General features: G+C 43.8%; 1 protein-coding gene across 1 annotated transcript in view; it reads right to left on the bottom strand.

The window, feature by feature from the left end:
* LOC121854799 overlaps nt 1–13,457 on the bottom strand; it is a gene marked incomplete at its 5' end in the record, with an annotated part of 15,703 nt that extends 2,246 nt beyond the window's left edge. The window contains 1 exon segment of the mRNA XM_042349585.1: nt 13,328–13,457. Within this exon segment, the coding sequence (XP_042205519.1) occupies nt 13,328–13,457 (130 nt within the window).
* Between the last annotated feature and the right edge of the window lie 4,043 nt (nt 13,458–17,500).

Below are 17,500 nucleotides of genomic sequence, written 5' to 3'. Positions count from 1 at the left end.
CAACAGTGGGGTGCTATGTGGTGCTGGCAACAGTAGGGTGCTATGTGGTGCTGGCAACAGGGTGCTATGTAGTTGGCAACAGTGGGGTGCTGTGTGGTGTGCTGGAACAGGGTGCATGTGGTGCTGGCAACAGTAGTGCCATGTGACTGGCAACAGTGGGGTAATATGTAGTGCTGGCAACAGTGGGGTGCTGTGGTGCTGGCAACAGTGGGGTGCTATGTATTGCTGGCAACAGTGGGTGCTATGTGGTGCTGGCAACAGTGGGGTGCTATGGTGCTGGCAACAGGGGTGCTATGTGGTGCTGGCAACAGGTGCTATGTGGTGCTGGCAACAGTGGGTGCTATGTGGTGATGGCAACAGTGGGGTGCTATGTGGTGCTGGCAACAGTGGTGCTATGTGGTGCGGGCAACAGTGGGTGCTATGTGGTGCTGGCAACAGGGGGTGCTATGTGGTGCTGGCAACAGTGGGTGCTATGTGGTGCTGGCAACAGTGAGGTGCTATGTGGTGCTGGCAACAGTGGGGTGCTATGTGGTGCTGGCAACAGTGGGGTGCTATGTGGTGCTGGCAACAGTGGGGTGCTATGTGGTGCGGGCAACAGTGGGGTGCTGTGTGGTGATGGCTGCAAATTTCTTTTCATTTATCAAATTAATATAGAGTTAAGTCCTTTGGTTTTGTCAACTCAATGAAAATCGTTGAGACAAAAAACAGAAAAATGTTCAGTGTTTTTCCCCAGGAGAGAAATAATTGAGTTTTTGTCGAGTTACCAAAAGATAGAAAAAAAAAACCTATTCATTGTTTGTTGGCTCTAACGACTAAATTACCCACACGATTTTCTTCAAATGACCCCGAATAACCTTAACAGCTCGTCTCAAAACAGACAAGACTCGACATCTATCGCGGATAAACAAAAAAGCAAAACAAAAACACTCACAAGAATACAATATCAACTAAAACTAATATTTATTATCCGTTTCAACTTTAATGGATGTCGAGTGTTCGTTTTAAGGGTCAACTTGGGTCATTTACGATAGAACGAGGTCAAGAGGAATCCATAAAACTTTCCCCCTGGAGACTGAATAAAAGAAAATATGATTACGGTCGAGAATTTCTGGCGAGTTGGGAGGTGTTGTTTTGGTGATGGTCGTGCGAAGGCTCCCGGGTGTGTCGTGTTGTGGGGTAGAGGTATTGAGTGAGTGATCTGGTTAAAACTTTTCCTGAATAGATTAATGGTTTTGTGGGTAACTTTGGTAATACTGTATACAACTCTATCTAGCTCTCTCTCTCTCTCTCTCTCTCTCTCTCTCTATTCTCTCTTAGGTCTCTCTTTCTCTCCTTCCTTCTTTATTTCTCCCGCTTAGGTCTGTCTCTCTCTCTCTCTCTCTCTCTCTCTCGGCCAGGTTTTAAACTTCACTCTCTCTGGGGTTCAACATAACACATATACACTACATAATTGAACTTCATCGCCTAGATAACAATAGTCTTAATTATTTTTCTTTCTTCTCGAATTATTGGTCATTTTATTTCTCCTTGTCTTCGCTTCATTTCCTTTAATGCTCAATCCTATTTTCGTTTTCCCATTTTCTTTCGAGTTTATTACCGTTTTCTTTTCATTTTCATCCCATTTTTTATAGCAGGGTAAACTAAAGTAAATGAGTGGCCAATGTTTACCTCTCACTGTTCAGATCTTGGGTAAATATTTAGAAAGTTCCATCCCCCCCACTCCACCCGCCCCCCACTCCTCCTTACCCCTGTCTCTGTCTCTGCCCCACCCCACCCCCCACCCCACTCCCCCTGTCTCTGTCCCACCCACCCCCCCCCACCCCACCTTCCTCCTTACCCCCTGTCTCTGTCCCCCGCCCCTCCCCCAAGTTACGTCGACTGGGTGTCAAGACAGATAAAATGTTGAGGAAAGTTTTTGAAAGTAGCAGACAGTTGAAACTACACGATGGAAAACTATAATGAGAAAGTTTATGAAAGTAACAAATGGTTGAAACTGGAGGAGAAAAAAATACAGGAAAAATAAACTTGAGACATAAACAAACACATGACAATAATCTCTATACCTCCCGTTAAAACAACAGAGAGGATTAATAAAAAAAATAAGATAAACAGATAAAAAAGTAAAAAAAATAGATTAAAAGAGAGAGATAGAGATAATAAAGAGGAAACAACAGAACAAAAATATAAGAAAGATGATTTATTGCCAAGGGAAAGTTTTGCCGTATTTTGGAACGAGGAAAATTATGGTCTTTTATCAAACTGATTCTCAGGTCGTGTGAGGTAAAACGGGGAGGAAGGGAGGCGACGATGGTGACGAGGAGGAAGGGAGGAGACGATGATGACGAAGAGGAAGGGAGGCGACGATGATGACGAGGAGGAAGGGAAGAGACGGTGATGACGAGGAGGAAGGGAAGAGACGATGATGACGAAGAGGAAGGGAGGAGACGATGATGACGAGGAGGAAGGGAAGAGACGATGATGACGAGGAGGAAGGGAAGAGACGATGATGACGAGGAGGAGGTGACGATGATGAAAATGACGATGAAGGAGAAGATGAGGACGAGGAGGAAGGAGGAGACGACTATGATGACGAAGAAGATGATGACAAGAACGATAAGGAAGAAGAAGAAGAGAGGTGATAAGGATGACGGAACAAACGATGACAAGAACAAAGAATATAGAAACAACAACAACAAAACACAATAAAAAGAGCCAAAAACAGTAAATATGGCAACAAAAGGAGTAAATATAACAAGAAAAAATAGGGGGAAAAAGTGGAGGAAAATATGTGGTTAAGGTGAACAACACAAGGGGGCGCCATTTGGAGCCTCGACAGGAGAGTGAAAGTGAATTTAGTACAGTCATTAACAAGAGGCTGAGTATACTAAGACGCCCCCAGCTGAGGCCAGAATGTAACCAACACCAAAATCTGGCCTCTTTTGGGCGGGTTTCAAGATTGTCCTGAAAGTATTAAGTTTTTTCTTAATTTTTTTTTTTTTTTTTTTAATTGTTTTGAAATTATTAAGATATTTTAAAGATTGTTCTAAAATTATTAAGAAAATTTGGATTTTTTTCTTAGTTTTCTTTTTAAATATTGTTCTGAAATTATATATAAAAAACAATTTTTTAAAACTACTGAAAAAACTTTTTTCTTGAGGTTAATCTTGGACTTTCCTGAAACTACCAAGATAATTTGTGGCTTTTTTTCTTCACTTTCTTCAAGATAATTCCGGATTTGTCAAGAACATTTGGTTTGTCTTGTTCAGGTTTGTCGAGTTAATCCTAAAAGTATCGAGAAAATTACAGGTTTTCTTGTATATGTGTTCATGTGTGTTGGGAAAAGATACATGTGACTCTCTTCAGCACACCTGAATGTTTGTCCTTAATTGATTTCTGGAGTTTATTGATCACACACACACACACACACACACACACACACACACACACACACACACACACACACACACACACACAGCAGGGGTAACGAAGAGTGGTAATGCTGCCTTGGTCAGCCAGTGCCTCACCAGCTGTCGGAGGGGGAGCGTATAGAGAAATTAATATCATCGTGAATTATCTGGTTATTATTATGCATTAATCTCTCTCCATGTTTTAATCTTATACTGGTCTTGAGACAATTATAAACTTTGGATATAATACAAGTAAATATATCGTTGGTTTAAATATTTTTATAAGCGTGTTTTATACCACAATCACGCGACGAAAAAACAAACTTTTTCAATTTGTATCCAACTTATGTTTGAATACCGAGAATTACCCTGAAAAAATGCTGTTGAATTTGTCTTGAATTGACCTGTACGGAGTGTGTGTGTGTGTGTGTGTGTGTGTGTGTTTGTGTGTGTGTGTGTGTCATGGTTGCCAGATATCGCTTGTTTTTATATTATTTACTGCATCTCATTACTTGAATTTATCTTTTTAATTTAGATTAGTGTATTAGGTTATTTATTGAGTTATTTACGTTATTTACATTAAATTATATTTTTAATTGGTTGTGTGTTTTAACATATCATTAACACTGAACTGAAAATCTACCATCTTCCAAGACCAGCTATGATGCTTCAACCAAAACTCATATTTAAATAAAATTTTCTAAAAATTGGTAACGTATTTCATGTGTTTTTTTATGTCAAGAATATAAATAATAAACGGACTTTACACCTGATATTATTACAGAAAATTTTACTTTTTTCTATCTCAAGTTTCGCTTTAAAACTGACACGGAAAAAATATATATAAAGTTGAGTTATAAATTTTCTTTTATTAAGAGGTAAGGTGAGACGGTCTGCTGGGACGGTAAAATGAGACGGTCTGCTGGGACGGGAGACGGTAAAATGAGACGGTCTGCTGGGACGATAAAGTGAGACGGTCTGCTGGGAGGTAAAGTGAGACGGTCTGCTGGGACGGTAAAATGAGACGGTCTGCTGGGACGGTAAAATGAGACGGTCTGCTGGGACGGTAAAATGAGACGTCTGCTGGGACGATAAAGTGAGATGGTCTGCTGGGACGGTAAAGTGAGACGGTCTGCTGGGACGGTAAAGTATCTCATACCGTCTTCTCTTGTGTCAACTGCACTGAACGACGCTGCACCTGTACCTGGACAAATACAGGTACAGGTAAAGGTATATACAAGTACAAAAACATAGACAGTTACAAGTATAAAAACGGATAGAATTACAAGAACAAACAGTCGTCGATACAAGTACAGAGAAAGACAGAAGTACACAACGGTACTCTCATAAGCCCACCATCTATATGCTAAACAGCCCGGCCGGATCCCTCACCTGGCAGAGGATAAAATAATACCGTAATATAATCTTACGATTTCTTTGACCTTCCTCGTAAACTCCTAACTTTTTCTCCTATGGTATAAGGTAACTTCATTTTCTTCGTCAAGGCACAGCGATGAAGGTACAGGAGTGGGTACAAGAAGCGGTACAACTACGAGCAGAGTCTCAGTAAACATATAGGAATATAATTATATTTAGATGCAGCTATAGGTACAGCTACAGTACATATACAAGTACAACAATGTCAACTTATATTGTGTTTACATTAGATCAGCGTCTATTGTTTACATATAAAAAATAAGTCAAAATTTATTACATTATAAACAAAACGACTCGAGTGTTTACATTATAAGAGCAATGTTTATAATTACGTCACATCATCTTGTTTACATATAAAGATTAATGACATACATTTTTTACATGCTAAACAAGATTGCCAGTGGTTGTTTATCAGCCGAAGTTACTGACCCAAAATGAATGATAAAGTGAATGAGAGAAGTTGTATGAAAGTTTGTCAAAAATTACTTTAAATTTTCAAGTATTTTTAGTTTAAAGAGACAAAATGTGTTATCCTACCTGCCACCACCCTACCTGCCACCACCCTACCTGCCACCACCCTACCTGCCACCACCCTACCACCACCCCCTGCCACCACCCTACCTGCCACACCTACCTGCCACCTGCCACCACCCTACCTGCCACCACCCGACCTACCTGCCACCACCACCCCACCACCCTACCTGCCACCACCCTACCTTACCCTACCTGCCACCACGCCACCCCTATCTGCCACCACCCTGCCACCACCCTACCTGCCACCACCCTACCTGCCACACCCTACCTGCCACCACCTACCTGCCACCACCTGCCCACCACCTATCTGCCACCACCCTACCTGCCACAACCTTACCTGCCACCACCCTACCTGCCACCTACCACCCTACCTGCCACCACCCTGCCACCACCCTATGCCACCACCTACCTGCCACCTACCTGCCACCACCACACCTGCCACCACCCTACTGCCACCACCCTACCTGCCACCACCCCTACCTGCCACCACCTGCCACCACCCTACCTGCCACCACCTGCCACCACACCCTACCTGCCACCACCCTACCTGCCACCACCCTGCCTGCCACCACCCTACCTGCCACCCTACCCTGCCACCCTACCTGCCACGACCCTACCTGCCACCCCACCTACCTGCCACCACCCTACCTGCCACCACCTGCCACCACCCTACTGCCACCACCCCTACCTGCCACCACCCTATCTGCCACCACCTTACCTGCCACGACCCTATCTGCCACCACCCTACTTGCCACCACCCTACCTCCACCACCCTACCTGCCACCACCACCCCACCACCCTACCTGCCACCACCCTACCCACCCACCACCTGCCACCACCCTACCTGCCACCACCCTACCTGCCCACCACCCTGCGCCACCACCTACCTGCCACCACCACCTGCCACCACCTGCCACCACCTTACCTGCCACCACCCCACCTGCCAACAACTACATCCACACCACATTGCCACTACCTTACCTGCCACCACCCTACCTGCCACCACCCCACTCCACACCACTTACTGCCACAACCCCACACCACCCCACCTGCCACCACCCTACCTACCAACTACATTGCCACAACCTCACCTGCCACCACCCTACCTACACCACCACCTACACCACCCCACCCCACCCTTACTCCACACACCCACCACCACCCCACCCTACTTGCCACCACCTACCCACACCACTTACCTGCCACCACCCACATCACACCAACCCACCCTGCCACCACCCCACCTGCCACCACCCCACCCACACCACCCCACCTGCCACCACCCCTACCTGCCCACCACACCACTCCCACACCACCCACTTGCCACCACCCCACCTGCCACCAACCTACCTGCCCACCCACCCCACCCCACCACCCCACCCACACCACCCACTGCCACCACCCCACCTGCCCACCACCCCACCCACACCACCTTACCACACCTACACGCCACCACCCCACTCCACCACCCTACCCCACCACCTTACATTGCCACACCTTACATTGCCATACCTTACCTGCCACCACCCTACCTGCCCACCACCCACATTGCCACCAACCTACCTGCCACCACCCTACCTGCCACCACCACATCCCACCTTACTCACCACTCCACACTGCCACCACCCCACCCACACCCCACCCACACCTACCCTACACCACCCCACCTGCCACACCAACTTACCTCCACCACCCCACCTGCCACCACACCCCACCTACACCACCTCACCTGCCACCACCTTACCTGCCACCACCTTACCTGCCACCACCCCACCTGCCACACCACCTACCCACACCCCTACTGCCACCATCCCACCTGCCACACCACCCTGCCACCACCTCCCCCTGCCACCCCTACCTGCCACACCCACCTGCCCACCACCACCTGCCACCACCCTACCTGCCACCAATCTCCCCACCCACACCAACCTACCTGCCACCCCACCCACCTCACCCGGAGCATCAACAGGGCCTAGAGCTGTGGCTTCCTCTCTTGGGACAGATAAATCAATTGTTTGTTCCTGACGTGTTTTACAACCACCACAACCACCACAATAACTACCTCCACATGTCAACCACCATAACATCTACCTTCATATGTCAATCACAGCTACCACAACAACTACCCTCACAGGTGATCCAACACAACCACCACAAACCAATTCTAATCCCCAACAAAATTTAATTGCCCCAAAATCCTTAGAAAGATCTCTCGTGTGTGTGTGTGTGTGTGTGTCAGGTTACCCCTCCCACTGAGAAAGAGAGAGAGATAGAGGACGATAATAACTATAAGAATATAGATATCATACAACAACTTAAGACAACGGATAATACCTAAAGTGCACGTACTAATTATTGCTAACCCATCCGCCATTAACGCCAGCCGTGTTCCCTGTCTCACCACACCAACACAGACTGATTCTCTAAAGGCCGAACTCGTCTTTATATCAGGGTAAATCATATGTCTCATCCTATCAGATCAAAGTTCCCATGACGTTATATCCTAGGTGTTCGGTGATTGGCTTACGGTATATAGGCGCCCATGAAGGCATTTGATATTACAGGATTAGTTTGGCTTGGCTTGACTCTACACTGGCTTTGTTGGCGGGGGCTCTTATTAAATTATATAGTTTCACTCTAAAACATAACATCATTTCCTCTAAAAGCCTGGCATTATTACACCCGTCCGAACACAAACACACACAACACAACAACACACACACACACACACACAAAACAGTACTTTTGTTTATTTAACCAGATCATAGTTGGTTGTGGGGATATACTGTTAGTAGTATATTGAATTACCCGACTTGCTGTTTGGTTATTGGTCAACATTGTGTACATCAGGTAGTGTTAATTTGTTTCGTGTACAATGTTATGACAGTACACTAACCGACTATACTTGGTTTATTTTCAGTATGTATGTATGTATGTATGTATGTATGTAAGTATGTATGTTAAATTAGATTAGGTTAGGTTTGGTTAGATTAAGTCAGGTTAAGTTACTTTAAAAATATTCTCCCTAAAAACAGCATTTCGACTCAAAGAACAAAAAAGAAAATGGCATCGATATTGCACTGAGACTACACCCTAAATAATGAGTGAGGGAGAGAGTCATTGAACAGGAAGGTCTGGCTCACGATAGATGCCGCTTTAAATTCTGTTCAAATGTTCAAAACCTTTCGGCAAGTCATATGTGCTGTGGTGATTTAGCGGTCTGTGGTTGGTGAACTGTGGCGGCCATAGGAGGAGGAGGAGGAGGTGGGAGAAGAAAGAGGAAGAGGTGGGGTCAAGGAGTAGGAAGGAAGGGGATGAGGAGGGGGAAGCAAGAAGAAAGGAGGAGGGAAGGAGGAGAGGAGAGGAGGGAGGTGGAGAAGAAAGAGGAGGAGGTGGGGTCAAGGAGTACGAAGGAAGGGGATGAGGAGGGAGGAAGCAAGGAAGAAAGGAGGAGGGAAGGAGGAGGAAGAGGGAGAGGAGGAGGAGGTGGAGAAGAAAGAGGAAGAGGTAGGGTCAAGGAGTAGGAAGGAAGGGGATGAGGAGGGAGGAAGCAAGGAAGAAAGGAGGAGGGGGGGGAAGGAGGAGGAAGAAAGGAGGGGTAGGAAAAGGAGATGATCATGTGAGACACTTAAGTGACCCCAGGCGACGGGAAAAACTACTTGCGGTCATCAACTTTCGTCCATAACGCACACGCAAACACACACACACACACGCACACGCAAACACACACACACACACAGCACCAGTCTCCCGTGTATTATGTATTAATAAATGATACATACATGCACGTTATATAGCTATACGGTCTATGTATACCTGTAATGTCAATATATATGTTGAATCAATTATCGTAATCCTGTGTGGGTATTTTGCTGAATATTAATCTATTTATGACTGTCTCTCTGTCTCTATATGCATCATCTATCTATCTATCTATCTATCTATCTGTCTATCTGTCTGTCTGTCTGTCTGTCTGTCTGTCTGTCTGTCTGTATTAGTAACGCTATAATAATTCACCCTTTAAAGGCCTTCTGAACTTGATAGGTTAGGTTAGGTTAGGTTAGTTAGGTTAAGATGACGGGTGGTTAGGTTAGGTTAAGAGGACTGGAGGTTAGGTTAGGTTAGGTTAGGTTAAGATGACGGGTGGTTAGGTTAGGTTAGAGGCCGGGTGGTTAGGTTAGGTTAAGATGACGGGTGGTTAGGTAGGTTAAGAGGCCGGGTGGTTAGGTTAGGTTAAGATGACGGGTGGTTAGGTTAGGTTAGGTTAAGATGCACGGGTGATTAGGTTAGGTTAAGAGGCCGGGTGGTTAGGTTAGGTTAGGTTAAGAGGCCGGGTGGTGGTCGCCGCCTCAGAGATCAATACTCAATCACGTCAGTCGGAAGATCCTGAATTGTCTCCTTGCTGGTGTCATGCATGGGGTGTGTGTGTGTGTGTGTGTGTGTGTGTGTGTGTGTGTGTGTGTTTTCTTTATGACTGTCAAATGAGGAAATTTTTTCATGTGACGAAAATTGGAAAGGCGTCTCTCTCTCTTAACCTAGGTTAGATTAGGTTACGGAATGACGATTAAGGGAAGAGTAGTGATGGGATTCGGTAGCAGAAAGTCTCACTAATACCCGATACCGAACCCAGAACTGAACCCAGAACTGAACCCAGAACTGAACCCAGAACTGAACCCAGAACTCAACCCATACTGAACCCATTACTGAACCCAGAACTGAACCCAGAACTGAACCCAGAACTGAACCCAGAACTGAACCCAGAACTGAACCCAGAACTCAACCCATTACCGAACCCATTACTGAACCCAGAACCAAACCCATTACTGAACCCAGAACTGAACCCATTACTGAACCCAGAACTGAACCCATTACCGAACCCAGAACCGAACCCGGCCTTAATATCAGACCTCGTAATATATCTCTTTGTCTCCTCGCGTGTCCAATTTAGCCGAGTGTGTTGTACAGCATCTTCCTGTGTTGTACTGAATGTGTCTATGTCATTAAAACCATTCATCTCTGTCTGTCTGTCTGTCTGTGGTCTGTCTGTCTGTCTGTCTGTCTGTGGTCTGTCTGTCTGTCTGTCTGTCTGTGGTCTGTCTGTCTGTCTGTCTACACCCTTTCTGTCTCTCTCTTATCTGCTTCACTGTCTGTCTTTCTTTCTCTGTCTCTCACTATCTGTATGTATGTATGTATGTATGTATGTATGTATGTATGTATGTATGTATGTATGTATGTATGTATGTATGTCCATCTATTAATGTTATGTGTGTTTTTCGCATCTGTTTGTCTATCTGCTTCAGTCAGTCAATAGTGTTTCTGAAGCCTCATCACGAAGGCTTCACCATCACAACACACATGAACCTCGCTGGGTGCTGGTAGGGTTCCGGCGTCGAGGCTTCCTGCAGTGTGATGACGGCCTATTGTTGACGGTTCCTAGGTGGCTTCAGGGTGTGTGTGTGTGTGTGTGTGTGTGTGTGTGTGTGTGTGTGTGGAAAGAAGGGAACACACACACACATGGGTGGGTCACGGTGGTTCATAAATAATTATACAACTTTTTATGATAACTTTCGTAGGACGGACAGACAGACAGACGGACGGACGGACAGACAGACGGACAGACAGACAGACAGACAGACGGACGGACAGACGGACAGACAGACAGACGGACAGACAGGCAGACAGATGATGTTAATACCCCTCTTAGCCCTTATGATAAAGGGATAAAAATATGCTATCGGAATTATCGCCTCGATACAATATTAAATGACATAATCCAACAAATTACAGGATCTACAGCAACACACTCAACACACTCTACACTACCAAGACAGAATCACTCAACACACTCTACACTACCAAGACAGAATCACTCAACACACTCTACACTACCAAGACAGAATCACTCAACACACTCTACACTACCAAGACAGAATCACTCAACACATTCTACACTACCAAGACAGAATCACTCAACACACTCTACACTACCAAGACAGAATCACTCAACACACTCAACACTACCAAGACAGAATCACTCAACACACTCAACACTACCAAGACAGAATCACTCAACACACTCTACACTACCAAGACAGAATCACTCAACACACTCTACACACTCTGGCGCACTCAAACAGATACCATATTACTGTATCTGTGAAAAGTTAGGCAGATAAGACAGAATTTATTTTAACAGACAAATTACTTCACTGTCTTATTCCTCAACTTTAGAGAGACGGAATAACATAAAATTAACTCAGGTAATTAACTCAGGTAATTAACTCAGGTGATTAACTTAGTTCATTTGAATCTGAGGTTAAGTAGTGCTGAGTTTGGAATGATCTGGTTCTGAGAGTTAGAGAATTGGGGGTGTGTGTGTGTGTGTGTGTGTGTGTGTGTGTGTGTGTGTGTGTGTGTGTGTGTGTGTGTGTGTGTGTGTGTGTGTGTTAAGGTGTGAGGATGATTCAACATCTTAAATGTATTGTAACATGGAAACTATGCAGAATCTGACATTTTACCAAAGAGACATTGTGGTTTAGAATTATACAAAGATTCCATCCTCCAATTTAATGTACTCTTTGCTGAATCACCCTGTATATATATATAGTCATGGATGTATATACGAACCTTTAAATCGATAAATACATACACAAACATACATACAGACAGACACAAGTTAAAGTACATACACACACATACACACACGGATTAATTACATATCACAATTCAATAATGATACAAGAAGAAACTGAAGAGATATGGGGGAGTCTCTTGTCTTATTTAGCAAGATCCTGGAGAGACCTTCGCTGTCTCTCCAGGTGAAATTGATGAGATATCCACCTAAGAGGGGGGAAGGATAATTTTGTACGTCTTTGATATAAAGGATTTTGTTACAGTTGAGATTCCTTTAAAGGTAGAGAGAGAGAGAGAGACACGAAGGGATTAAGAGGTCCCAATAATTAATGAAAACTATCTCTCTCTCTATCTCTCTCTCTCTCTCAAAATTTCACCCCACTACACCAACCTCGCCCCCCCCCCCAACTCCTTTCCTCCCTATGTCTATTTTTGTTAATTTCTTCAGATGTTCCTGAGTGATTTAAATGCTAAGCTAAAATCTATATGCAAATTATTGAATAACCCGTAGGTCTAGTATTAGTGAAAGAATTATATATACTACTGTTATATTATGCAAATTATAGTACCTTGTAGATAATTAATTAATCTATGGTAATTAGTCTATAGTAATTAGTCTATGGTAATTGGTCTATGGTAATTAGTCTATAGTAATTTGTCTATGGTAATTAGTCTATAGTAATTAGTCTATGGTAATTGGTCTATGGTAATTAGTCTATAGTAATTAGTCTATGGTAATTGCTCTAAAGTAATTAGTCTACGGTATTTAGTCTATGGTAATTAGTCTAAGGTAATTAATCGATGGTATTTAGTCTATGTTAAATGGTCTATGGTAATTAGTCTAAGGTAATTAATCTATGGTATTTAGTCTATAGTAATTAGCCTACGGTAATTAGCCTATGGTAATTTATTATATATACTATATATCTACACACACAGTAGACGGCAGCATTAGTACTGATGTTAGACTATTTGTTGGTTTTTAACGGTATAATAATTTTCATTCATTTTAGGGTTTTTTTAATTTGGTTATTTAAAAAAAAAATTATTTATTTATTTTTTAATTTTGAATATATTTTTTGTTAGCTTTTGTAAATTTTGATAATTTGTTAGAGGTACTTACCTATATATTTAAGGGTAATTAGAGGTACTTATTATAAATTAAAGGGTAATTAGGGGCACTTACCATTATAATTAAGGGTAAATGTAGAGGCACTTTATTATAAATTAAAGGGTAATTAGGGGCACTTACCATTATAATTAAGGGAAGTTATAAGTACTTTCCTATATATTTTAGGGAAGTTAGGGGTACTTACCTATATATTGGGGTAGTAAGTGGCTCCCTAAACCATAGTAGGAGAATGATGTCATCGTCTGAAGGGTGAGACACTTCACAGGGGAGTGCCGCTGTCCCGTCTCTTACTGCCGTCACTGCCGTCACTGGTACTGTCGGAGGAAAGCACTGTCGTTAGGCGTGGTGGGTGGTTAGTGGTTAATGATGGTAGTTAGACAGACAGACAGACAGACAGACAGACAGACAGACAGACAGATCTTTCAGTTTATTACTTATGCTAATATATTTTCCATAAATCCACACACACACACACACACACACACACACACACACACACACGACCCTCATATACTAATACACATTTCGCTATTACAACTTTTAAATACATTTACTGTATATAACCTTAATTAAAAATGCTAATTACCCGCAGCAAGTTTATAATTAGTCCAGCCAGCTCACTACTGTCATAATTACAACTATTACTTTTACCCCCACTAGAAACTGCATGTGTCCGTCTGAAACTTTGTCGAAATTAAGTTGCTGGGTTAGGTTAGGTTAGGTTAGCTTAGGTTAGGTTAGGTTAGGAATTTATTATCTGGTGAAATAAACTGTGGGGTTAATCTTCAATATCTGCTAAATAAACACACACACACACACAGGTTACTATACACACACAAAGGTTATCATACACACACACACACACACACACACACACACACACACACACACACACACACATACATACAAAGGTTAAGTGAGTTACGTAAACACTATGTACACGGGGCCTCAAACAACACACATTAGCTTAAGTAAACAGGTAACCAGGGCAGGTAACCAGGGCAGGTAACCAGGGCAGGTAACCAGGGCAGGTAACCAGGGCAGGTAAGAGTTTTATTTTGTGCTCTTCTGACTGTTGTGTTGGTGGAGAGGAGAGGGGGTGAGGGAGATAGGTGAGACGAGACGGGAGAAGAGGCAGACGAGAAGAGGCGAGACGAGATGAGATGAGATGAGATGAGGCGAGGTAAGGAAGAGGCGAGATGAGACGAGGCGAGATGAGGCGAGGTGGAGGCGAGATGAGAAGAGTAAGGAGATGAGAAGAGGCGAGATGAGGCGAGATGAGATGAGACGAGATGAGATGAGGCGGAAGCAAGAGGCGAGACGAGACGAGAAGAGGCGAGACGAGAAGAGGCGAGACGAGACGAGACGAGGCGAGACGAGAAGAGGCGAGACGAGAAGAGGCGAGACGAGACGAGACGAGGCGAGGCGAGACGAGACGAGACGAGGCGAGAAGAGGCGAGACGAGAAGAGACGAGACGAGACGAGACGAGGCGAGGTGAGGCGAGGCGAGAAGAGGCGAGACGAGACGAGGCGAGGCGAGACGAGAAGAGGCGAGACGCGACGAGACGAGGCGAGGTGAGGCGAGGCGAGAAGAGGCGAGACGAGAAGAGGCGAGGCGAGAAGAGGCGAGACGAGACGAGACGAGGCGAGGCGAAACGAGACGAGGCGAGGCGAGAAGAGGCGGGACGAGACGAGACGAGACGAGGCGAGGCGAAATGGTACCAAAAAAATACACCCTAACATCAAACTCCTCTTGTAAACAAATTAAAAACACAACGAATACCAACACGACAAAACTTCACTCTCTTACCTTGGGAACTGAGCCCAGGCCACTTACATACGAGTATACTAACCCCTACACAACATTAACTATATATCTCTAACCCCTACACAACATTAACTGTATATCTCTAACCCCTACACAACATTAACTGTATATCTCTAACCCCTACACAACATTAACTGTATATCTCTAACCTACATTAGTATATATGTGTATTTCCCCACATACAGTATTCTCTAATTAAGGCTTCAGTTCAGGTAAGCTATCAACAAGCACACAGGTAAATATCCGGTAAAATCCTTAATAAAACAGCAACAGTCGACAGATCCTTAAAGGCGCTAATTTAATCCATCTCTTGAAGTCAACCCGGTGTTAATCTTGTGTTCTAATCCTCAAAGGTTCTTATGTTAAATTTTCTCTCCCCCTAAGTGCAAGATGTAACAGCGGATCCGACTCACTTAAGATTGACGTAATTGTGTGTGTGTGTGTGTGTGTGTGTGTGTGTGTGTGCGTGTGTGTGTGTGTGTGTTAAATTTAATTCAGTTTCTTCTTCCTTCTCTTCCTACTCTTTCTTCGTCTACTTCTCCTCCGCCTTCTCTAATTCCTCTTCCTCCGTCTCCTCCATCTTCTCTTCTTCCTCTTTCTCCCCCCTCTCTCTCCTCTTTCTCCTTCTCTCTCACCTCATCCTTCCCATCTCTCAGTACCACCTAACACACCAAGGGAGACACATATCTCTCTCATCTCCCACAGGTGTTCTCATTAGCCCTCCCAAACACCCTCTTGACCCGAGCTGATGAGACACCCACGGGAGATGTCTCAAGGTGTTATTAAGGAGACGAATCACCCGGAGAGGACTAACTAGACCTTGTTAGTGTCGTCGTTCATTGGTAGCTGGGTAACGATTAATCTCGTGTGTGATTGGTCGTTGGCGTCACCTTCCTTGGCCATTCACAACGTCGATAATTATGAGAACTGTCAAAATATATTTACTCCCCAATGAATGAAATTTTTGTGACGTTGAAACTAAATCAAATAAGAAATAAAATGACGAATAAAAGATAATAGCCAAAATAGGTGATAAAAATAAGATACAAGGAGAGAAGATTAAACTGAAACCCAAACGAGAAGAGAATATAGAAGAGAAAATATAATAATAACTAATTGGAACACGAATAAATTTATGAAGGAAACGGATAAGAAAAGAAAGTTGAGAAAGAAAGTTACAGAGACATTGAGTAATGTAAAGAATGTAAAGGTAAAAGGAGAATAGGTAGATAGATGATGATAGTTATACACACACACACACACACACACACACACACACACACACACACACACACACACACACACACACACACACACACTTTCTTTTTTCTAACGTTCCAACTAGAGATTGTATTCTGTAAAGCTTCTCAGAGACGGTCTTAAATAAGGTACTTTCTCCTCCATGCATTGTTCCCTTTCTTTCTAAACTTTCCTTTTACAACGAGAGAAAGTTTTAAGGCTGTGTTTACACTGGTCACTCACCCTTGGCAGATATTGTATTTGATCCCAAGACGAACGAAACACTCTGGTGCTGATCGACTGTAGTGGAAATACTATAGTTTGAGGCATAGGTGATTTTTTCTTAGTGTTGTTTTCCATATTGTTTCAGGAATTGTGGATTTGATTTAAGATTTATTTTTGTTTTAATAATTCTCTCTCTCTCTCTCTCTCTCTCAATCATGGATGAGTAGCTCCACACACACACACCTTAATTCCACACTATCCAATAAGTCACCAGCACAACAACAACAACAACAACCACCACCACCACAACAACAACAACAACAACAACAACAACAACAACAACAACAACAACAACAACCACCACCACAACAACCACCACCACAACACCCACCACCACAACAACAACCACTACTACTACCACCACCACCACCACAACAACCACCACCACAACAACAATCACCACCAACACAACAACCACTACAACCACCATACAATTACCATCGACAATAACACCCCGAGGAGGATTATCAAATATATCCACCAATCCACCAACACAATTTTTCACGGGTTTTAATTAAATCAATGGATCAAAATTACTGGAATTGGCGAATATTAATTGGCGATATCGGTGGCGTATAGTTAAAATCGCCTCTGGAACCACGAGAGGCATACAGTACACACGCAAAAACTGTGATCTACCCTGAGTATTGTGTGAGTATTGTGTGAGCATTGTGTGAGTATTGTGTGGGCATTGTGTGAGTATTGTGTGGGTATTGTGTGGGTATTGTAGTATTGTGTGAGCATTGTGTGGCATTGTGTGAGCATTGTGAGTATTGTGGGTATTGTGGTATTTTGATGGTATTGAGTATTGTGGATATTGTGTGGTTTATCACGGTGAGTATTGTGTGTGTGAGAGAGAGAGAGAGAGAGAGAGAGAGAGAGAGAGAGAGAGAGAGAGAGAGAGAGACGCCATTACCCAGGTGTACACAGGAAGTTACACAAGTCTCCACCTTCAATCCACACCTGTTGTTTAGTCATTAGGGCACCAACACCGCTATACTGCCT

Source organism: Homarus americanus, unplaced genomic scaffold (assembly GCF_018991925.1).
Source record: "Homarus americanus isolate GMGI-L3 unplaced genomic scaffold, GMGI_Hamer_2.0 scaffold53233, whole genome shotgun sequence".
Taxonomy (NCBI): domain Eukaryota; kingdom Metazoa; phylum Arthropoda; class Malacostraca; order Decapoda; family Nephropidae; genus Homarus; species Homarus americanus.
The sequence above is the reverse complement of the archived record's forward strand: the minus strand, read 5'-3'. Positions and strand labels throughout refer to the sequence as shown.